Raw genomic sequence first — 23,269 nt, forward strand, 5'->3', positions numbered from 1 at the left:
ATCCTTTTTTATCTTGCAACACTGGGACTGAGACGATCTCTGTTACAATTCAGAATTACCTCAGGTCTTTCCATGTGTAGCACAGATCCTTAGGGGCCTCTATACTAAGTTCACAGTACCTTTCTGTTCTTTCTTTTACAATGTACTATCCCAAAATGCTGTACTATTTGAGTAACCAGACTCCCTTCTTCAAACAGATGAATTCTGCAGAAGCTAAAATGTTCCAGCATTTCATTAGCAAGCCCCAGAAGATGGAAGCATAATTATTTCTGACAGAGTAACTGTTGTCACCATTCAACACAGAAGGGAGTTAGAAAAGAGACCTGGGCGGGTAGTTATTTTGGCCAATTCATTACCATTTTCACTAGGGCATAAGAATGGATTCCCTTGAATAAATTTAAGAGATAGGAGAGGAGAAAAGAGGACACAAAAGGAACTCAGAAGGGAGAAAGAGGACAAAATGAGTGAGCCATTACAGTAGGAAAGCAGTCCTGCCACTGCTGCTCTTTTTGATAGTCACCAGAGCCTCAGCAGAAGGACTGTTATCACAGCAATGTAAATACTCCACAGATATCTGAGTGCACAGCATAGGAACAAGGCACAAACCCAACATGGAAAGCTAATAAACTTGACTACCAAAAATTAAAATCAGGGAGGTGCTGTTTACACTGAATTTTATCATTGCTCTGTGCTTCATGTAGACTTCTTTATACAGAGACCTATAGAGAGAAAGATATTTAGAAAGCTCAAATTTTGTTTCCAATACATAGGCATATGTGGCACCTCCCAGAATGGGATGTTTCAGAAGCACTGCGGTGGTGTGAAAATCAAAAGCAGCATGATTTCTAGGCCCCTGAGAAAGTTTTATCTATGCAATTTCTACTGAAGATATGATGAGAAGAGTATATAGCAGTGGAAAGAAAAACATATAAACCTACTTATTATTTACATGCCTTATATTATATGAGTAAAAAGTGTGAGCTGGTATTTTGAATAGTTTGAAAATATGAAGCTAGAATAAAGTGTAAGAAAAGTTTTCTAGGTGAAAAGTCTTCTAAGTTTTATTTCCTATTCTTCTATTGACACTTTGCAACAATACATCTAATTTAATTCACTCGTGAAGCATGTAACAATAACTTCCATCAGAAACATTTCAAATTTAATTAGTGAGTGGTTCTATAGCATAATAAAGACCTGAAACTCATGAATTTCTTTACTTTTTTTCAACATAAATGATTTAAGCCTACAGAACCCTTGGGAGGTAGGCAAGTCTTTTCATTTCACTATCTGTATTGCAAATTTATAACAGAGAAACACAGACTTCAACATTTACGAAGCTGACTGCATATTAATTTACAAGCAGCTCTCCATTAAAATCACAGAATCATAGAAAAATGTTAGAAAGGACCCCAGGAGGTCAATTCAGACCAACTCCTGATCAAAACAGAGCTAGCACGCAAGTTAGATCATGTTACACAGGGTGTTCAGGTGTTTTGAAAAGTTCCAATAATTTATATACCACACCTTTGGGCAGCCTGCTCTAGTGCTTACCCACTCCCATGCTGAAGGACCTGTGATTATGAGATTTCTTCTAGTTGTTTAAAGAAGACTTCATCCATTTTCACATCTTGAGAGACCACTCAGTTGGAGATGACCCACATGAAGTCCCCTTGTTAGCCTCCCCTCGAAGCCTGGCACATAAGCTCTCAGCCAGCCTGTCACCAACTCCAGTTCCACAGCAGAACTCTGCATTTGAGCATCCACTCTTTCACAGTTAAAACTATAACAAAGACTGGCAGCTATAAGCAAACACACCTTTATTGGTCAAGCTATAAAAGTTGTCCTCAGACACTACAGTAGTGTTACCTCCACACTAAACTGGCTGTTCCTCCAGTGGGTTGTAAGTGACCTAACTGCTTTCACCTTCTTCGCCTTATGCTCTAGCCAAAAGAGTTTGGAAGCTCCTGTCCCAATCACCTATCAAACTAGCTTTGTGACTCAGAGGAATGAAAGGCTACTGCACAAACTGACACGGAGAGAACTTCTCCCTACCCCAAATCCCAAACCTGAGTGAAGTCACAGCATGCATTTAGTAGGTACCTCAAGAACCCTCCCCACAAATATTTGTAAGCCTTATTTGCAGTAAGTTAACGTGACACCATTTTCACGTGCTGAAGGGCTATCAAAGAATAAAATAGTAAACCTGCAGGTATATCAAAAGAAAGTAGCACATAAGTTGATCTATTTGTATCTGTGTTTGAACAGTACTTTAGCATACAACTAGGTTGCTCAACACCTTGCAAGGATAGATCCTACCTAAAATAGTCACATGAAATTAGTTTCAGTTGGACCTAAGGAAAACCGTGTCGTCATAGATGATATGTAAAAGGATAATCCTAACCAAAACATTGCCTAAGATTTCCACCTCAAAAAACAGTGAGTTTGTTTCTTCAGGTGGATGACTTGAAAAAAATTTTTTTTTCATACATTCCTCACAGCTCAGAGATAAGAAAAAAAACTTATAGTACTTTGATTAGTAGATTTTCCATTAAAGCATAGAGGGAGGACAACCATTAATTTTTCCTACATTTCATTTATTGAACATTTCTGGTTTAGTGAAATGGCTTTGCCTGCTAAGTGACCTATACAAGTCTGTATAGAAACAAGCATAACATTTTATGCATTTGTCATAACTGTAATTTGTTCTTGAATAAAGCTTTCCTATGCCCTTTGACTGTCGCTATTGTGTAGTTAAGATTCATAATGTCCCATCCAAGCTGCAGGCACATTGGAAGAATATATATAAAACATCTGAAAGCAGCAATTCACAGCTTCTGAGTGGTGTGAGCAGGTCAATTAGTTTCAGAGTACTGAATAGCACCAAACTTTTGACCATATTCCCATCTCAGTTTCCTCACTGTTCCTTTCCATCTTATTTTACTTGAATAAGTGTGGCCATAAACCACTGGGATTGATTAAATCCCTCTGGAATATTAATCAAGAGATAAAATATGCTTTTGCTCAGCACCTAGTCCCATGGTGCTTCATTAACGTAATTTCTAAGTGCTTCAAACAGAAATTAGCTGATCCAGGATCTCTTCCAAGTTCCTATGCCCAAAGGTGCCCTGGACATACTAATATTTTTCAGAATATTAGAAGACATGTCCATTCTTCAGCCCATTTAACTTAAACACTGCATTGATTTCAGCTTCTATGAATAAGTAGTGGTAGAGTAGTGAACACAGGCACATTATGCCCCTCCAGGTACAGAATGGGAAAGGAAAGTAGACTGCTGGGTAGGGGTACAACCTTCTACTCTGCTCATTTCCAAACTTAGGTTCCCTATATATTATAGGCGAGAGCTGGGCATTCCAGAATGGTATCTACAAGAGCCGGCACTCTGAGGGTAACTTGGCAGACATCTGGGTTTGACCTGACAACATGGAAGATTACCCTGCTCAGAGTATCATTAAAAGCGGGGCATTTGCACAATAGGGCCAGACTGTGTTGTATAGTATACAGTAGGAGACAGGACTGGCATTTTTTTTAGTATCTGTCTGGTCACTGGTAGTTATTTTTGTCTCATAAAATTTCAAAACATCCTGCTGTTGTGTCACTGGTGTATTGCTCTTTGCAATCAACACTTCTGCTTTCCACAGGGCTCATCTAGTGATCTTGTACAAAGATTTCCTAGTGCAACGGGCTCTGCAGATCAAAGTCCAGTGTCTGGAATTCATCCTAGACTTTGGGTTTGTCCGCATCAGCAAGTAGTGTGGTGCAATAGGAGCACCCCTGTAGGGTGCTTGTGCCTGCTGCTGAGAACAGGCTGCCCACACTGTATGTGGACATGGACACAACATACAGACCTCATGCCTTAATTAACAGCTGTTGTTCCTAGCTGGCACCCAAGCAAGGGTTCTGAGGGTGAAAATCTGTGTAGAGACCAGAACGTTACCTCTGCATGCAAAGTTCCTCTCTGTTCATGGACCTAAAGGTACAGCCTCCTCCCAAATGTGATGACCAAACTGAATGAAGAGCTTTTTCCAAAACCATATTGTGGAGATTTTAAGGTGTGGAATAAAGACTCCAGCAAAGTCAAGCGTGTACAGTTTGAGGATTGTCCTCAAGCCAGTAGCTGGGGTGCACCCGCACTCTTTGGGGTTGTACCTTTGTAAACTGGAAGAAAAAAAAAAAAAAAAAAAGAGCAGAGAGATGTCTGGTCATCAGCCTACCTCCTGGTAAATGAATCCATAGGCCACATTCCTCTCTGAAGTCTTTATAGCCTTCCAGAGTGTTGGATATTGGGGTATAATATTTCATAAAATATATCTCTTAAAATAATGGCTTTTACCACTTTTGCCCCTCACATTTGCCAGGTTAGTGTTGCCCACTCTGGCGTGTGCCCTGTGGAGGACGGCACAGCACAGTGCTGTGTAGAACAGCCATGACGAGCCAGGTGTCAAGATCATTCCTTTACCTCCTCACCACCCTTTGTAGCAAGTTAAAAGAAATATGGGGTGGCGGGAATGCCTAGGACATGCAGGCAGAGAGGGGTTACGGCAGAGGGGAGGTGGGCACGTCTGGACCTGACAGGCCTCGGCGAGAGAGTGGCAAGCGCCCGGGCAGCAGCTTCAGCAACCGGGCTCCGACATCTCCAGCCTCGCCGGGGTGTGATGGCGGGACGCCTTACCCCTGGGCGGTGGGGGAGCGCGGAGCCCTTACAGGGGTGCGTGTGAGGCGGCCCGGCTGAGCCGCCAGCCGCTGAGGGGGCCGCAACCAACGGCCGCCGCCCGCCCCCGCCTCAGCTCCACCGCCTCCGGGGCGGGCCGGGCCGCGCCGCCGCGGGACTTCGGCCGGCGGGGCGGGCGCTGTCGGGAGCGGCGCGGAGCGGCCGGCAGCGATGGGCACCTCGCTCGGCGCCGTCACGGAGCCGGCCGGCCCCAGGGCATCCAGCGGCCGCTTCTGGGCTGTCGCCCTGGGAGCAGCGGCGGGGCTTTTCCTCCTCGGGTTCCTCATCGGTACAGTGCGGACTGACCCTCCCTCCGATCGGAGTTGGGGAGAGTGTGTGGGGGGGTCTTCCGGCCATCCCTGCCCCTTCCATCCAGGGGAGGTGGCTCGGAGCCCGGCCGAGGAAGGATCGGGTTGGGGGGAAGAAGCAGGCGGGTTTCCTGCGCCCGGGGCTTGGTGCCGGCGGTGCCCGAGGTGAGGCGGCGCTCGGCCGGCGGACATCGCCCTCCCCTCCTGCCCGTCACAGCAGGCAGGTGCAGGCACCGACCCCTCCTGGGATTTCCAGCTCCTCCGCATGAGAAGGGGGTCTTTGTCTCTTCTACTTGTTTTTCGTTTTCCTTTTAAATGAAGTAGTTATGCTATGGAGAAGAGAAGAGGTGCTGCGATTGTGAGGAGGGCACAGAAGACGGGCCTCTCAACCCTGTTGCGTTGGAACAGCCCAAACCATAAAAGTGGGAAGATAAATATGGGGCTGGATGAGCGCTGATAAGAGGGGTGGAATAGTCTTTAATTTAATATCCCACCTCCCTCTTGGCTCAAGCAGGCAGGCCTGTGGGTTGTTGCCGCAGGAGATTTCCCCTCCCTACCTCCTCTTTGGTTCACAGATGGGGGAGGAAGGGAAACAAAAGAGCCACTTGTATTTTGAAATGCCTTTTGGTACGTACTTGGGGTTTGTGCCATTGGGAAGCCCTGACTGAATTCCACTCTCATGTGGAAAGAGCCTTTGGCTGCATCAGTGCCTTGCCAGTGCCAGGTTGTTACCTGCTCTCTGCTCCCCACCACTTCTCTCATTTGCAGTGCCCATGTAGCTGCTGCTGCATTTGCACTGAATATGTCCAGTCTCTGACTTAAAAATAAAAACAGATGTCAGAAACACTTTCTTTCTAGCCAGGTGTTCCTCTCATCACTTACTCTGGTAATGCCTGCACAGTAAGGGAAGGATTCCAGAATAAGAGCCAGACAGACCAGAAAGTGAGAAAGGAGTTACAAGACATCTGTTCCTTACAAAGGGTGTCTGTGTTTCTGTGCATTTTTGTAAAGCTGCTGCCTTATTACTGAGGTGACTGATACGGCTGACATGACTGACAGCATGATGTTCTGGTGCTAAAGGAAGATGGATATCTCCTTAGCATCTACAGTAAAGTAACTGTGATGAATAAGTATAATATAGTATTTTATTCCCCTCAATATCTACCTAGGTAAATAAGTTATGTTACTACGTGGGGAACTGCCACTGCCATCACTGTGCAGCCTCCATTAGGTTGTGGCTGCTTGTCTGTGCTGAGATAAAAACAGTTGTAAAATACACAGTGAAGATCTTGTGGTGATACCAAAAAGAAATGGTGTGTGTCATGGGAATATTGCAATAGTGTTTTTACTGTTGTATTTTGTTGTGTTGTACAGGCTGGTTTGCAACACCTACAGAAAAGAAGACATCTGTGAGTCCTCCTGAGGACATGAAGGCGGCATTTATGGCTGAAATGAAAGCTGAAAACATCAAAGAGTTTCTCTAGTAAGCAATGTGTAGACTAATCAGTCTGAAAAAGAAAAAAAAAAAAAAATTAAAGCAGGAACCAGCCCAAGGCTGCCACCCGACAGAGGATGGTATACAAGTTGTCAGCCATAGGTTTTATCTAATGTGTCCCAGTGAGTCGTGATTGACAAAACGGTCCATCTCAATTCCTCTCATTCCTGTCTGTGTTGGAAACAGTTGAAGAGTTGCTAGTAATTTCAGTACTTAATTAAAAATTGGCCAAGCTTTTGCTCAGGATTTGTTGAATGCATGTACAATGATGCAGAGGTTCAGCCTTTCTGTTATGTGTCCTTCTTCAGTCTACAACAGTGTTTATCTTACACTGTTTTTTATGGACGAATCATTCACTTCAAATTAGGCTGTATGAGTGAACTTAATCAGGAGAGATTAAATGGAAAATAGTGAAGTACATCAATGTAAGAGAGAAGAAATCATACCAGCGTTTGAGCCTTTACTTCTTCCTACAGCTTAGGTCTTAATACCTTATTGCTACTCTCCCTTCACACTTTGTCATGTTGTGATGAAATTTATGTGTTAATCTGTCACCATTCCAACCTTGTACTCACTTTCATGAAGAAATATATGTTTCCAAGATCTCTCCCTCTGGACAGTGAATAGCTAGAACAGACCCAGTACGTATCAGCTAGTCATCTGATTAGACTGTTCATAACAATAAATCTAATAGTCTTAAAGCTTTAGAGTCTTTTTTAAGAACATACTATTTTCCTAATAATTTTTTCATTCCATCTAGCCATTATATTAGGTGTTTTTAAATATGCTCTTGTTTCTTTTATTAAATCCTAGAAGCAAAGATGCCAATCCTTGTTCCTGAAAATTTAAGCAATAGGAGATGACAATAGATATATATTTTAAAAATCTATTACAATTTAATTACTGTAATCAATTTCTTAATGTCTGTAATTGAGAAGCTTTAACTATAAGGAAGCTGATGTACTAGTATCTATTTATTTTAGAGATCTTGTAAACAGATTATTTTTCTCTTAGCAGAGTGTAGTATTTGTTAAAAAAAGTATTTATTCAAGTCTGTAATAGACCAGAAGTCATAGTTTATTGATAGAAATGTACTTTCTGTGTAAACGAAGTGTTAGAGTATCAGTTATTTTAGGAATAATCAGCAAATTTGAGTTTGCCTTAAATTCCCAGCCTGATTACATAGCATGAAGTTGTATCTTGTTACAAAACTAAATTGCTAAAAAAACATTTTCAGTTTATAAGGTTGTGGCAATACCACTGATTTCATTTTAAGTACACTTGCCATAAACTATTGCAAATAAATTAGCTGTAAAGTACATTCTCTTTACTATGTAACAGTTATGTCCTGAACTATATAAACATTGAAAACTGAACACATAGGATTTTTTACAGTCATAACCTGTGTTTTGGCTCCTACAAAGTCAACTGTTGTTAAACAGCTCTGTAAAAGGACTGCTTTCTGCCCTCGAAACTGTCTCTATGCCAGCAGGAAACATTGTACCTCATTTGCTGTCACAGGGCCAGTTCTGTGGTGAAATATGTCAGATACTTAGTCACTACTCAGAACTACCAGTACAAGCAGTCAACAGATTAGAAAAGGGAATGAAGAAAAAAATACTCAGTTAAATGGAAATATAATACAGGAGAATGTTATTGCATAAGTAAAATTTTAATGAAAATGTGAAACTTAAATATGCCTAACTCTTACAGAAAAAAGCCATTGGCTCTAACAATAACACACAACTGTGCTCTTGGTTCAGTATGTCACCCAGAAAATGGTACTGTCACTGTAACAGGGACTTTTAGTACAGTGTTGGTAGTAGATGTTGACATTATCAGAGGAACATGGTTTTATCCAGCAGCATTCAGCTGCTAAGGACTTTGGGTTTGTTCAGTTTGGAGAAAAGGAGGCTGAGGGGTGACATCATTGCTTTCTACAGCTCCTGGGAAGGAGAAGTGGAGAGGGAGGTGCTGAGCTCTTCTCCCTGGTATTCAGTGATAGGACACATGGGAATGGTTCAAAGCTGCACCAGGGGAGGTTCAGAGTGGACATTAGGAGGCATTTCTTTACTGAGAGGGAGCTCAAACACTTTAATAGGCTTCCTAGAGAGGTGGTTGATGCCCCAAGCCTGTCAATGTTTAAGAGGCATTTGGACAATGTCCTTGATAACATGCTTTAATTTTTGGTTAGCCCTGAACTGGTCAGGCAGTTGGACTAGATGATTGTTGTAGGTCCCTTCCAACTGAAATTATTCTATTCTATTCTATTCTATTCTATTCTATTCTATTCTATTCTATTCTATTCTATTCTATTCTATTCTATTCTATTCTATTCTATTCTATTCTATTCTATTCTATTCTATTCTATTCTATTCTATTCTATTCTATTCTATTCTATTCTACTCTATTCTATTCTACTCTATGTGTATAGTTCTTTCACATGCTTTGTTTGATGGCTTTTTTCTAACGCAAACTTAAGAATTATTTTTTTTTTCCAATCTTATAACCCTTCCTTATCCAAGATCCAAATTCCGTTAATAACACCAGATAGTGCAACATATGCTTCTGTGACATGTTGATGGCATGGTCATGACAGGAGGAGGACATCATGATGACAGCCTCATGCAGCTGAGAGATTCTTCAGCTCACTTCACCACTGGGCTTTCTCAGTGATCTGGACAATCTTTTTTTTCAGACTATGGGTTGCTTACTATTTATGGTATCTTTCACTGCTTGTTGTTGATGCTACATGACTTCTAAGTCACAAGCTGTTGAGTTTTTCTGTTCCTTGTCTGTAAGCCACTGTGAACTCACTCTCTTTTATTTGCCAGCAAGACATACTCAAAGCGAACTTTTAGATAAATCAGTATTTGTGCCAAAATTAATTAAAATAGTGAAATCCAGGGAGAATATCCAGTTAATTGTTAATTAAAAGTAGGGATCAGAGTAGTTATGCACATTTTAAAATTGAATACATAAGAATACATAATGATACTCATTTCTTATCATTTCACAAGGAAGATCAGTCTCATTACACGAAGGAGTGATTGGCCTAAGATCACCCAGAAGATGAATAAAGCAATGATAGGCCCAACAGCTGATGTCATCATGCCATTCTTCCTAATCTATGCTGCAAGGAAGATACAAACACCTGTGCTAAACAGGACAGACTGAAACCCTTTACTTTAACTTATTGTATAAGAGAAATGCAGAGGAGTCTGAGTCCTTATTTAGCCTGGGTACATCAGGTCATCTTGTGGAGGTTTATTTTCAGCTGGACTAAGAGGAGTTCTGATTATGAGCTGTGATGCCTGATCCTGACTCATTGCTTCTTTTTCTCTAGCAATTTTACACAGCTTCCTCACCTAGCAGGAACAAAGGAGAATCTACATCTGGCAGAGCAAGTCCAAGCTGAGTGGAAGGAGTTTGGTTTGGATTCTGTTCAGCTGGTTCATTATGATGTCTTGCTTTCTTACCCTGATGACACTAAGCCCAACTACATCTCAATAATTGATGAGCATGGAAATGAGGTACGGAAAACACCAGTTTTTGCAACCAGGGAACAAAATAACCTTTATACACCTGGGAAGACTGGGAGGGAAAGCTATCCTCTGCTCTGTTAATGGTGTTGGGCCCAATCCAAAGTGCACAGAAACCAGGATTTCCAGTTCGCTTTTGTATTTGGTACCTTTGTTTCATAATGTATGCACTAGAAATACTAAAAAATACCTTGATTCATATAGCATACTGACATATAGATTAAAGGAGAATTACTTCATCTAATTCAATTGTTTTACAATTTTTCTGTTATTTAGAAAGAGGAAAGCAACCGTGGTCATCATTATTTGCACTGATTCATTATAAAGTATCAGTGATTGTGCTAAATTCAGTTTCTTGAAGATTAGAGATCAGGCCTCGAGATGTACTAACACAGGTAACATCAGTTCATCACAGAGCAGTTCTAGTGCTCATAGAAGTTCCAGGGATGAGCAGAATGCAAGTGTTTTTTACCATTACAATATAACCTGCTCTTATCTGCTGTACTGAGACCACCTTAAGGGACCCTGTGTTCATTTAAGCAGGAGTCTGTGTAAAGAGTGGAGATGGGATTTGCAAGGTCAAACACTGAACCTGCATACTGGAAAGGATTCCCAGTGTTTTGGCCATTCCTCATTTAGAGTTCTAAAACTAGAGTCCTTTGAACTGCAAATGCATGTGAAGTGTGCCTGAATAGACAGTACTTATTTTTCATATTGCCTGGTTTACTTTTTAAGGTCTTTTGTTTCCCACTAGATTTTTAACACATCCTTATCTGAGCCTCCTCCTCCAGGATATGAGACTGTTAGAGATGTGGTGCCACCCTACAGTGCGTTTTCAGCCCAAGGAATGCCTGAGGTAACGTAGAAGAATAGTAAAAGAAATAGAAGTAGAAACAGAAATAGAAATAGAGACATAAATAGAAATAACAGAAATATAAAGATGGAATACCATAGTGTAGTGTAGAATAGCATAGAGTAATACAGAACAATGTGAAATTCCTGGATCTTAGGCTTTAGTTCAAAACCTGACATGTCATCAGTAGGAAAGATGTCCTAGCTCTGATGTTCTTCTGAGTTCTGAGATGGAACAATGTTCAAACTGAGTAGTCATACATATATGTTTAGTTTTTATCTCTAGTTTGAGTCAGAACTGGATTTTATGTTTACTTTTTCCTTAAAAAATTATGGTAATAAATATTTAATGTTGTCAGCTGCTATAAGTTTCTCCAGATATTTCTGTGGCTATGCACTATTGTTTCCCATCTTGTTGAACAAATAAGACTGTTACATTTATGTAGCCAAATGAACAGTCTATTTTAAAAATGCTGCTTGCCCAAGGCTCACACTGACAGGTGCAACTGCACAGTTGAAAATGGCTTTTGCTAGTGTTTCTAGCTGGTGGTAAAAGTGTTACTGAAATTAACACTAATTCTTTCTATCTTGTTGTACAGATGGTACCAGCTGATGGGCTTTCTTTTATAAAGCTGGCCTGTGTAACAGGAGTATTCTATCCTATTACCATTAGTGGTTTCAATTAATGTTTTGTAAGATTAGAAAATTTTTTTGTTGTTCTCGGTATCTTTTCTGTTTATACATAGAATAATGTAGATTGGCAGGGCCCTCTGGAGGTCATCTGGTCCAATCTCCCCTTTAAAGTTGGATCTGTCTTTGAAACCTGCTAGCAATGCTTTTATTCACACAGCCCCGTATTAGAGTCACGTGCCTTTTGAAGTTTGTTAATAAGCTGTCCAAGTCCAGAAAACAAAAGGTATCCTGTATTCATTTGCCTCAGATACTCAAAAAAAGCTGGAGAACCAGGCAGATAGTCTGTACCCTAAGATATGAGAGCTTTGAGTGTTTCAAGAACTGCAGTGGGAATTTTGGAACATAATGTAAGGTAAAATTCATGGATTCAGACTTTGTATCATAACATAATATCCCCAAAGACAGAGAGAACAACCCCACTGCTTTATTTGGTTTGTGGAGAGCTACAGTAAGTGATGGGATATAGAAAGTAACCAAAACAAGTTTAAGAAACCATCTTCCTTCCTTACAAAATGATTTTATTTTATATAAATACAGGAACTTTGTTTCTGAAAAAAACCAATAATTAAAAGACAGGTTGTCTTTTCAAATTTGATGCTTATGTTCACCTTATTACATAGTATTTTGACAAAAGCTCCGGGTACCTAATTAGCGTTGTTAGCAGCAACATTCTCCAGTGAGCAGTTGTGTGCACCTGTACCGCAAACAGCACAGAAGGGAACATATATATAGCTCAGCAGTGGGAATACTCAGTGGGTTCAGGGCTCTGAGTTCTCCCAGGCCTGTTTATGTATTTTATGTTAAAAAACACTGTATTAAAAACCAGAACTAAGCTCTGGAGAGAGAGATTTGGAACTTGCCAAGTGCAATCATCAGTCGGAGGTTCTCCTTCTGCTCATTAATTTTGCAAACTATTCCTGCACAAAGCTCCAAGTTCAGTGAAGGGAGAAGGCTGTAAAATACCTGCATCCCAGGCTAACTGTAGTCTCACAAGTAGGTCACCTTCCTGGAAAGTGGGAGAAATGGTCAAAGTTCTTCATACTGAGAGAGACCAAGAATGCAGCTTACACATTTTCTGGGTGAGTGCTATAATCAGGGAGTTGTGGAAATACAGTTTGGCACTGCTAGGACTATTACTTTTTTCCTGCAGCTGCTTTTTAAAAATAAGTGGCAGTGACTGTGTTTTGAAGGTTAAATACTGTCAGAGTGGGATAGTAACTACTTGTCTGCTAGAGTGATACCCTGCAGAGATTTAGAAGTAGTTCCCACTCACTTCAGGTTCTCAATGGATGGAAGATGGAATAAGTCCTCATCTGTCATACAGATTGTCAGAAGATGTAAGTTTCTTCTGTGTGGTGTATTTTAACTAAACTCCAATGAAAGTCAGATGAAAAAAATATGTTTTGAACAGAAACTTTTTCAAACAGAAATATGTAGCAGAAAGAAGACAAAGCAGTGAAGTCACATTCTGTCAGACAGTAGTGGTAGTTTGGAACATCAGCATCATAAATAATGGTAAAACTCTGCTCTTCACTTCCTTTTTATGTGACTGCAAAAGTACTCCCATGCAGTTAATGATAGTCACAAGAAGTGTGCTTCAGGTCTCGAACTATGCTAAAAGAGCCCAGACAAGACATTTTATGAGTCCACACTTTATTTTAAAAGCTTGTATTTTGTCATAGTTCTAGAAACATAAGGGATTTCACCACATCACTAGGAAATTATGACTCAAAACTGTCACAATGCTCTGATGAGAAATTTATTACCTCAATGTAGTTCTTAGCCCTGTTAATGAAAGTTAAAGATGAAGAATTTTCAGAGATACTAAAAGATTTTAAGGAAGCCCGATTTACTATGTGCTATATTGAATATTGTCAGAATCTTCAAATAAGCACCTTTTAATGTAGTTTTGGAAATTTAGACATTGAATAAATATGAATTATTCTGCAACATCCGGAAAAATGCTATAAATACATATTATATACTTTATATCAGATATAGTTATGAAACCTTCTTCTAAAGATCAAAAGTGATCTTTTGTTTATGTGATGACATCTACTTAATCAAATACATAATTTAAAAAGCCCTGAAAAGTGTGGAGAGGTTTTCACCATAAAATGTTACTCTCATGTTAACTTGTTCTGTGCTTCATTGTAGAACAAGGGCCTTGAATATGAGAACCCCACATGTTGCTTTTAATTGTTGTAATTACAGCTCTGTGATTATGTAAGTCAAACTGTTGAAATCAATATTTTTTTATTTGACATTAAAAATACAATAGTCTACAAATGTAGGTATTCTTTACAAGATATTCTAAAGAAATTATGTTAAAATGGAGGACCAAATTCCCCTTTTGCTTAATCTAAATAGACTGAGAGAACTGTCTTGACTTCAGTACAGTTACCCTTGATTTTATTCAGAGGGAAAGCTACTCCATAAATTCAGAAAAGCCTCCCCAAGAATAATCCTTGTGTTTATGAATTATTCTCTGAACAAAGAGGACCAGAATCTTACTAGGTGTGAAACGGTTTACCTTATTTAAACATAGTCCCTTTTATTTCATTAACTTATCCTAACTGAGTTAATTTTGCTTAATTTAAGAAGAAATTGCAATTTGAGCAGATTACTGATGAAACCAGCACAGTCAAAATGACCATACACAGTCTTTTCAGGACATGCTGTATGCTGGTATATCAGACTACCTGAATGCCTAGTCAGAAATTTTTATTGGTATAAGAGATTTAAGCTTGCACCTTTTTGAAATTAAATCAAAGATGTCTCTGGAGGTGTCTGGTAACATGGAGAAAAAGGAGGAGTTTCCTGTCACCTAATTTCTGTTGTCTAAACTGTAGGCATCCTCCCTAAACTGGGCTTTGAGTGTTTTTATAGTCATTTACTATAAAACAGTCTTTGAGGTATAATCAATGAGAGGTATATCCCGAGGGCAATTCATTCCTTTCTAAAATAGGTGTTTAAAATGGATTTAGGGTGAATTCTCCTGGAAAGGTTGAGTTCTCAGAGAACTTCCCAGGTCTTTACTGGCTATGGAGAGCACTACAGGAATTTCTTAGACAATGCACACAACTTTTAAGTAGCTGGCATTAAGGAAGATGAATCACACACCAAGTATTGAATAACACAGTTGAAATACAGTCGTGAAGTATACTTTATTCATGTGAAAAGTGTATTTATTTTGACAGTCAACCACTTGTAGCTTCTTCTGTATTGAATAAGAATCGAGTCCTGAGAATTTCGTAGGATATTGGCATCATTCATTCTACTCTACTGCCTAAAATACAATTGATATTTACTGTAGTGTCTGGATCTGAAATACTTCCATCTGTCCAGTACTGACTACAGCTTAAACAGACTACAAAGAGAAGTAAATGCCATACTCTGAGCACTTTAAGTTTCTGATTCAGAAGTCATATCTTAACATTCTCCATTTTGGACAAAGTCTGGCAGCTTTGGATGGTAGGAGTCTAAATTCATTAGAAGTCACTAGCCTACCTAATTGTCTCATGATCAGCAAAGAATTCATCCGAGAGCCAGTCCTAGAGCTCACTGTTCCCAGCTTATTCTCTTACTAGATCACATACTCCTTTTGACATGCTCATTGACATTCTTGTTTCAAATTCTACCTCTTTCTATCAGGGTGAGTTGGTGTATGTGAATTATGGTCGCACCGAGGACTTCTTTAAACTAGAACGTGAAATGGGAATTAACTGTACAGGAAAGATTGTTATTGCCAGATATGGGAAGATCTTCAGAGGAAATAAGGTAATGTCTCTATATAAAAATGTTATTTGTGCTGTACTTCATTTGATTTCAAGAAACTAAAACACTGACCTAATGTGTTCTGGAGATTTTAACATAACAGTTTTCATAAAGCTGTGTTCAAAGATGGATCTTTAGTAGAAGATACAACATATATATTTGATATGTTTAATACATCTACAGAATAAAAGTAAATAAGTTGGAAAATGTTATGTATTTTTATATTAATTTACATACTATAAATTTTTCCAAAATATTACTAACATTCTTGGGTAATATACTCTAACTCTGAACAAGACTGTTCTTCCTTATTGGTTCAGCTGTGCTTTGAGATGCATATATTGTGTTTCTTTGTAATAGTTTCTGTACACCAGGCAGAGACTATAACTATATGGAGGTTATTTTAAATTCTGTATTTGTTTATTTAATGTCCCTATCATATAAATATTTTTAAACTACAGATTTCTCCAGAGTTCCATGGCCTCACAGGAAAGGACATAATCATGTCCATACTTCACGCATACACTCAAGTTATTTCCTCAATAAGGATGTAAGAAGACAGTCTATTTTAAGTGTGTTTGGCTCGTACAAAAATTAGTTTGACCCTAATTTGGGCAGGACTATCATTTGTATTTCTCAGTTACCTAAGGGTATCAAACACTGAATCTCCTTACTGGAATGCCATCTCTTTTTATATGCTGTTGACTAATCTTCTGTGAGCTTTTAAATGGGTAAGTCACTGGTTTACATACATACCATTTTCACCAGTGAAGTGACATGTAACTCATATTCTGGGTCAGATAATATTTTCACTAAATTTTTTACCACTCTTAAAGATACTATCTGAATGGAAAAAACTTAAAAATTTAAGAAAGTATTGCTGTCTATGGATCTTTTCTTAAAATTAAATACAAACACCTCAGTGTTATTATTATCTAGAGGGGCAGTTGTCCTGTGGTTTGGAAATTACATGCCCTCATTGAGACAAAGGGATGATACGTTCATTTCTACGGTTGTATTTCTAATGACTGTTTATATACTGAGGAATTTGGTAGCCTGTATAAAATCTGGAGAACCATACTGTCATTTTCCAACTTCCTAATAGTGTGCAAAAATAGGATAGAGGATGAAGGCACGTACTGTATTTCCTAAAAAAATCTATGGTATTTCTGAATTAAAATACCCAAATTTAAAACTGTTGAGGATTAGTTGTCACTCAGTCACTATACATCACTGTCATATCTAGTAGCAAAACAGATTGGGATGTCAGAATGACATATATTTTCTCTCTCTCACTCTCTACCAACTGGTATTATACAATAATAAAGTTGCACAAGAACACTTTTTTTAATAAAAACAGCATGCAGGTCAGTCCTTCTGCCATAATAAGACTCAGATTCACACAGCGTGGAATTAGTCTTGTCCACAGCCAAAACCAGTTTCAAATTCTCCAATAATGATCTTTCTGTGTAGTCTGAATCATGAGCTACTTTCTGGAGATCATTTACATAAATAAGGTAAATACGTGACTAACTGAAAGATAAGGTTGCATCAGTGTGAACAGTTTTTTTCATCCATGATGTGTATGTTTCAATAGTTGATTGTATTGATCTGGATGACAGAATACAAACTCAGGTTATTGTAGTAAAACTGTGAAGGATGTCACTGCAGTTATCTCCTAATTAAATTCCAAAACAACAGCAAACCTCTTAATTTCATATGGAACCTGATATCTGTATCTATATTTTCAGGAAATTTTTTGATATGAGACAGTTATGGGCCCTTAGCCCAAGCACCATAAAAGGGCCTGAGGAATAATCATTGTAATTTTGCCCCTTGAGCTCTTTTGTCAAGCTACGAAGGACTGGATAGGGACCAGAGATGTGCTTTGCAGGTGAAGAATGCTGAATTGGCAGGTGCCAAGGGAATTATTCTGTACTCTGACCCTGCTGACTACTGTGCCCCAGGAACAGATCCCTATCCAAATGGCTGGAACCTTCCAGGTGGAGGAGCCCAGCGTGGAAATGTATTAAACCTAAATGGGGCAGGGGATCCCCTGACACCAGGTTACCCTGCAAAAGGTGAGTAACATTACAGAAGTCATGCTGCAAGGGCCTGGTTTCAGGAAAGAGGGAGAAGGTAATGGGGATGTTCTTTCCCTTGGAACAAAACATATTTTTTCTTGGTCTTTCTTTTGCTCAGAAGAGGCAGCTTTAGACTTCACATCAGTAGACCGCTTCTGCAAATGATGCATGAGAAAAAGTGAGGAGATGTTAAGGGAGACACACAGTCCAGTGCTGGGCTATTTAACTTCACAAACAGACCCAAGGTAGCCCAGAGATCATGACACAAGTATTTGACAACTGAAGCCCTAGTCTTTTCTTCCTGTTTCTCATCAGTAAGTCAGCAAGGAGCCAGCCTGCACAGCTTACAGATTTTTTTGCTTTTGCAGTTCTCCTTTCTGCAGGATTTGGGCTGTTTTCCCTTCACAAGAGCCCCTACTGACAATGCTGAGATCTTTCATGCTGGGACTCATGTCACCTGGCTGCAGCAGAGGCTCCTGAGAAGATGACCATTCCCCACTGGTTCATCACTTCACCTCATGCTTCCTCAGCTGCTTATTTAAGCTCTGCTTAAGCTGTTTAATTTAGCACCTAAACCAGATCATTTTTACTGAAAGGCATTAACAACCATTCATGCCAGCACTTGAGCCAGCCTATCTGAGGGAGGCAGTCACCTCAAGAAGAGTAGTCCCTAAGTGACGGGGAAAGTTGCCTTTAGCCAGTACAGTATGAGCTGGAAGAGGACACATGTTCACAATGGCAGCACAGCAGGAGCAGACCATGAGAAGATTTCTGGTTCCTTGTGCTAGTGTCAGTGGTCTCATAGGTGAATCCCCATCTGCTTCCCTTAACAAGGGTCCCTGTGAATGTTGTATTTAGGAGGAAACTATTCCATACCTGCTGGCTTGTAAGCAGGAAATTTTGTCCACATTGTGAAAATTAAGATTCTTATTTCTAAAAAACCCCATGATTTATATTTGAGCTTTGTCAGAACAAAACCTAAACTTCATTTTGTTCACAAAAACAGCAAAACAGCATATTCAGTAGCCCAGTCTATAAGATTTTATCTGCATCTCTTATCAAGTGGCGAAATTTTCTAGTTCCTAGCTGAATGTTCCAAGCATCAGACTACGGGCTTCCTCTTTGCTTTTGTTCTTTATCTGTGATTTAGTCTGAAGTTCTTTTGCATGGAGAGCAATATTTTGGTCTAAAAGCATTTCAACACAAAAAATTAAAAATTTTAAAATTTCCAGCCAGCTCTAAATGCATGACTGCAGACACTATGGGAGAACCTTTGTTAGTGTCTCTTTGAAGACACACTGATAAAGGATAAAGAATGAAATCACTGAAGAAATGTCAGCCTTACTTCGAGAAAAATTAAATTATTATCCCTGACTCCATTGTTAGGACTGTGCTATGAACTGTACAGATCCCTTCTGAGAGCTGTAAATATGACAATATCTGTCTTTTGCTTTCAGAATACACCTACCGATTAGACAAAGCCAGTGGTGTAGGTCTCCCAAAAATTCCAGTTCATCCCATTGGCTATCATGATGCTGAGTCATTGCTGCGGTAAGTGTATGGGAGACATGAGGAATTTTAAGCAGAGTGTTTTGTGAAAGTTCTGACAGTATTTGAAAAGAAACGGAAAAGACTTGAACTGTGTTTCTACTGTAGCTGTTGAAATGTTTGTCATTAGGTTCTCTGTAGGAGGTAAACATGTTATTATTACTACATATCAGGTATGTACAAAGTGATCTGGAAAGGTTCATTTGTAATGATCAGTCAAGTATACTGGAGTTATAAAGGGCCTCTCAGTTTGAATAAAGGCAAAAATATTTGAGGATGGCATGATACCTGTCTTGTGAAAAAGACCACAAATGAAGTCATTCATTTGTCCAGGGAAACACTGTATGGGATAGTATTTGTACTGTCCTCTGTTAAATGAAGATGTGTGCTTTCTCTCATCATGTGTATTATGTTGCATAAATAGGAAATTATGATAGTGAACTAATAGAAGGACAGTGAGGAAACTCTGGAGTATTATAGAGGATTTAATAGACATTTACCTGTAAGTAAGCGTGCTTATTAAACATGCAAGTGACATGAAGACAAGCTACCAGCTTGTCAGAGGACAGCATTAAAATTCATAATTATCTTGAGAAACCAACTAAGTTCTCTGAAAAAATTAAGATGTGATTGAGTTGGCAAGTGTCTCATTCCCCTAAAAATGTAGCAGTAATCATCTGTATCAACTGTAGAGATACAGAGCAGGAAATGCCAGGGTTGGCAACAGCACCAAGGAAAAGTGTTTAGGGCAATAAGTGAACATAATCTTGGGTGTGTATTTGTGTAGGAATTTCACATCTAAATCACATGAGCAATGATTCTGCTCTGTCTGATGCCTCTGTTTGAATACCGAGTCAAAAAAAAAAAAATCTATCTTGGTTCTCTATGCAGGTTTCCTCTGAAGTATTAAAGCTATTTATTTCTGCGAGGCAGAATTTTACTGTCTGGTGGTTTTGCATACCTGATGTTCTTTAACACTGTTCTAGCATTTTTCCTATTTTCTCCAAAACTTTTATGGTCTAATGTATCTCCAAACTGTATTTTCTTTAAAACTTTTTGGTCATCACTGTTATGAGGATAACTGCTCATAATGATAAAGGTATAGGTTAAAAAATCCTCTTTTTTCCACTGCCAACTAGTAATGGTAGAGCAGATTAAAGTGTACAAATATGGCATAGCTATATATTTCTCTTCAATAAGTTGTAAATAATTCTAGATCTTGGTTTTAATAATTATGAATGAAATATAAATCCTCTAAAAATACTGTGTCCTTGTTTTCACTTTTTTCTTGAGAAGTCATAACTTTAGTTATTCTTGCAATCGTATTTTTATATAAAAAATATACCAAGGACTTGAAGACATACTGAAGTGAAGGACACTTAGAGTCTATGATTCTATGATTCTAAGTGTTCTGTGGAATAAAGCTTGACTGAAGTATGCATTTATAGTAAAGGACATGCTTTCATTTACAATAAATACATATTGCCTAATAAGAACCACAACATCCATCATACTTCTTAGTATTTTTTGTTAAGCTTCTCATGAGTTCATGTCAAAAAATATATAAACCTTTAGAATAGGTCAATAATTATGGATGATTGAGAGCCACTGAATTACTGCATTTCCACTTGTGTTAACAGAAAAAACGTCTGATAACGTTTCTCCAATTTTAGACATTTTGAAATACATCAACTCCATCTATGCTACCAGATTAAACAGTGTCCAGGCACTGAAAGACAACTGCTGATTCTATTAAACTGTTAGAATGCTCCGAGTTACTCTCTGCTAATTCAACTGAAAATGCAGTTCAAGGCAGTAGAAAGTTCCAGGGACCATTTACAAGAGGCAGCCTGTATGCAAAAACTTTGGAGTCCGTCACTGTTTTCCAGGATAGCTGTAGGCCATTCCAAGATGATCTCAGTGCCCAGGACTATTCTGCAATGTTAATTTGCTAGTATTAATGCAGCTAAAAAGACAGATTATTCTCCTGTGGAAGCTTGTAGTATAAATTCTCTAAGACAAAAATCATCACTGTGGTCTCTGTGTGTGTGCAACCTAACAAAGTGTTGTTCCTGGTTCCTCATTTGTGTTTGGTGCTATTGTAAGATGTATGTAACTAATAATGACAATTTTTTGTTTTCATAATAGCAATATGGGAGGATATGCACCACCTCATACTAGCTGGAAAGGAAATTTGAATGTATCTTACAACGTTGGTCCTGGTTTCACAACAAATTATTCCACAAGGTTAGTTTTGTTTCATAAGGAAAGCATACTCGGGATCAGAGAAGAACAAGTAGAGCAATAGAATTTGACCAAAGCTAGATTAGTGGGGTTATTTGCATCATTCCTTTGGTTATGACCATTTCCTGGGCTGGAATGCACTCAGTGCAAAGCTTCAGTAGATTTACATCTTGTTTGGATGGATATGACTTAATTGCTTTAGTTTTCAGCTAGTCTTGAACCAGTTTAATTTGAAAAACGTCTAGCCTTTGACAGATTATTTGATGAGACTGATTATTCTTTTGAGAACTGAATTTGTTTGTTATCTTTTTTAAATTCATGTGAGTCCAGCTTCTGGTCTTACCTGTGACCTTATATAAAACTGTATTAACCTACAAGTCAAGTTTTCCAGAAAAAAACCTTTAACTACAATGTCATTTTATTGCTTCAAATTGCTTTTAAACTGATTTAGTAACTATAGTTTAGATCTAAATCCCGTGTATTTCAATATTGGCTGAGCTATTGTACTGACTTCATTCAAACCATTTGACCTTTTCCCTATGTCTTAGTCATACCACATGAAAAAATCTTTCTGAAAATGCACAGGCAGCCCTTGTGGATGAGTCGTTGCACCTCCAGCTGTGTTGTAGATAAACAAAGTCTCTTGATGCAAATCAGGTTGTCTGATTTTCTGCTGCCTGAGGTGCCACATCAGTATTGACTGTGCTAGAGTCAGTGCTGATTTGCACCAACCTCTAGATAATTAGAACTATTTACCTTTTTAATGTTAGATGGTTTTCATTTTTCTTTCACTCTTACAAGTTTAAAAACTAGCTGCTAGAAAAAAGTCTTTGGCATTCTGAGCTTGTTATCCATATAAATCTTACTGGTGTTAATAATGGTACACAGCTTTCAAGGGCTAAATGCTGTTCCCTGTTACACAGGTATAATCCAGAAAAAACTACACTGAAATCTTTTCAGATTTACTTTAGTTTAATGGAGGGTAAATTTGGCCAAAATGCTTTCTTTGCAATTTATATTGTACACTTTTGAAAGGTGTCAAGATGTTTTATTGTCTAATCTGGTGTATTTTCTCTTTGGATTTTCTTTCCAATATACTAGAAAGGTGAAAATGCACATTCATAGCAACAATGAAAAAAGAAGGATTTACAATGTGATTGGTACCATCAGAGGCACAGTGGAACCAGGTAAAGTCATTTGTCTTCAGTGTAATGTGAGTGTGCAGTGACCTCTACATGCACTTCATAGTTACAAGGGGAAAATGAGGAATATTTTCTCTGAAAATACTGCACTACATGATCATTGGTGTTGAAATATTTATTGCACTGATTTTCATGTGGTTCAGGGTATGTCAGCACTTTCACTGTAAATGCTGATTTTCAAGGGGGAGTCATAACCAAGACAGAAATGTTTGTCTTCAGGCAACTAACTTTTCAACTGAAAGAATATTCTTAGGTGGATATTCTTCCTTACTGACATGGGAATGGATTTTGCATTCCATCTGAAGACATCATATCCATCACTACTGACTTCTTGTCTGTCTTACAGTCTTGTAACCAGTGTGATTTTACACTCCAAAAAAACAGATATGTAGACATCCCTAGGACAGTGATACAACATTTAGCTTGTAACTGCAGCTCTTCTCTGTTGCCTGAAACACAACTGTAACCATATTGTAATAGCACAGAGATCTAGTCTGACTTTGATCTTATTAATCACATCTCTATCATGATTTGGACAACCTTTTTTATGATTGACTATATATATATTCAGAGAAATACTGCATTCAGCACACCTTAATGTTGTGAGTTGTTGTGCTGTACAAATATAATTAGTGGATCAGCTTTACCATGAAACACACTATTGTAAAATATGGCAAGATGCTTCTATCTTTAGAGTAAAGCTGCAGTATTTCTAACAATAGTAGCAACATTATGGAATTTAAGAGGTTTTAAGTCTTATGGGATCAAGTTATACTGTTTGACAAATTCTTTAGC

General features: G+C 38.6%; 1 protein-coding gene across 2 annotated transcripts in view; it reads left to right on the forward strand.

Moving 5' to 3' along the window:
* Positions 1-4,864: 4,864 nt before the first annotated feature.
* LOC104355464 (putative N-acetylated-alpha-linked acidic dipeptidase) overlaps positions 4,865-23,269 on the forward strand; it is a 34,884-nt gene continuing 16,479 nt past the window's right edge. For both annotated transcript variants that reach the window (XR_004406816.2, XM_032991075.2), the window contains exons 1-9: positions 4,865-5,018; positions 6,412-6,520; positions 9,879-10,065; positions 10,829-10,930; positions 15,274-15,399; positions 17,291-17,477; positions 18,938-19,031; positions 21,177-21,275; positions 22,374-22,459. Coding sequence is in view for 1 of the 2 variants with exons in the window: in XM_032991075.2 (XP_032846966.1) it covers positions 4,901-5,018; positions 6,412-6,520; positions 9,879-10,065; positions 10,829-10,930; positions 15,274-15,399; positions 17,291-17,477; positions 18,938-19,031; positions 21,177-21,275; positions 22,374-22,459 (1,108 nt within the window). In the remaining variant the exon portion in view is untranslated. The remainder of the gene's footprint in view (positions 5,019-6,411; positions 6,521-9,878; positions 10,066-10,828; positions 10,931-15,273; positions 15,400-17,290; positions 17,478-18,937; positions 19,032-21,176; positions 21,276-22,373; positions 22,460-23,269) is intronic.

The sequence above is a fragment of the Tyto alba genome, unplaced genomic scaffold (assembly GCF_018691265.1).
Source record: "Tyto alba isolate M040663 unplaced genomic scaffold, T.alba_DEE_v4.0 Super-Scaffold_2, whole genome shotgun sequence".
Classification (NCBI taxonomy): domain Eukaryota; kingdom Metazoa; phylum Chordata; class Aves; order Strigiformes; family Tytonidae; genus Tyto; species Tyto alba.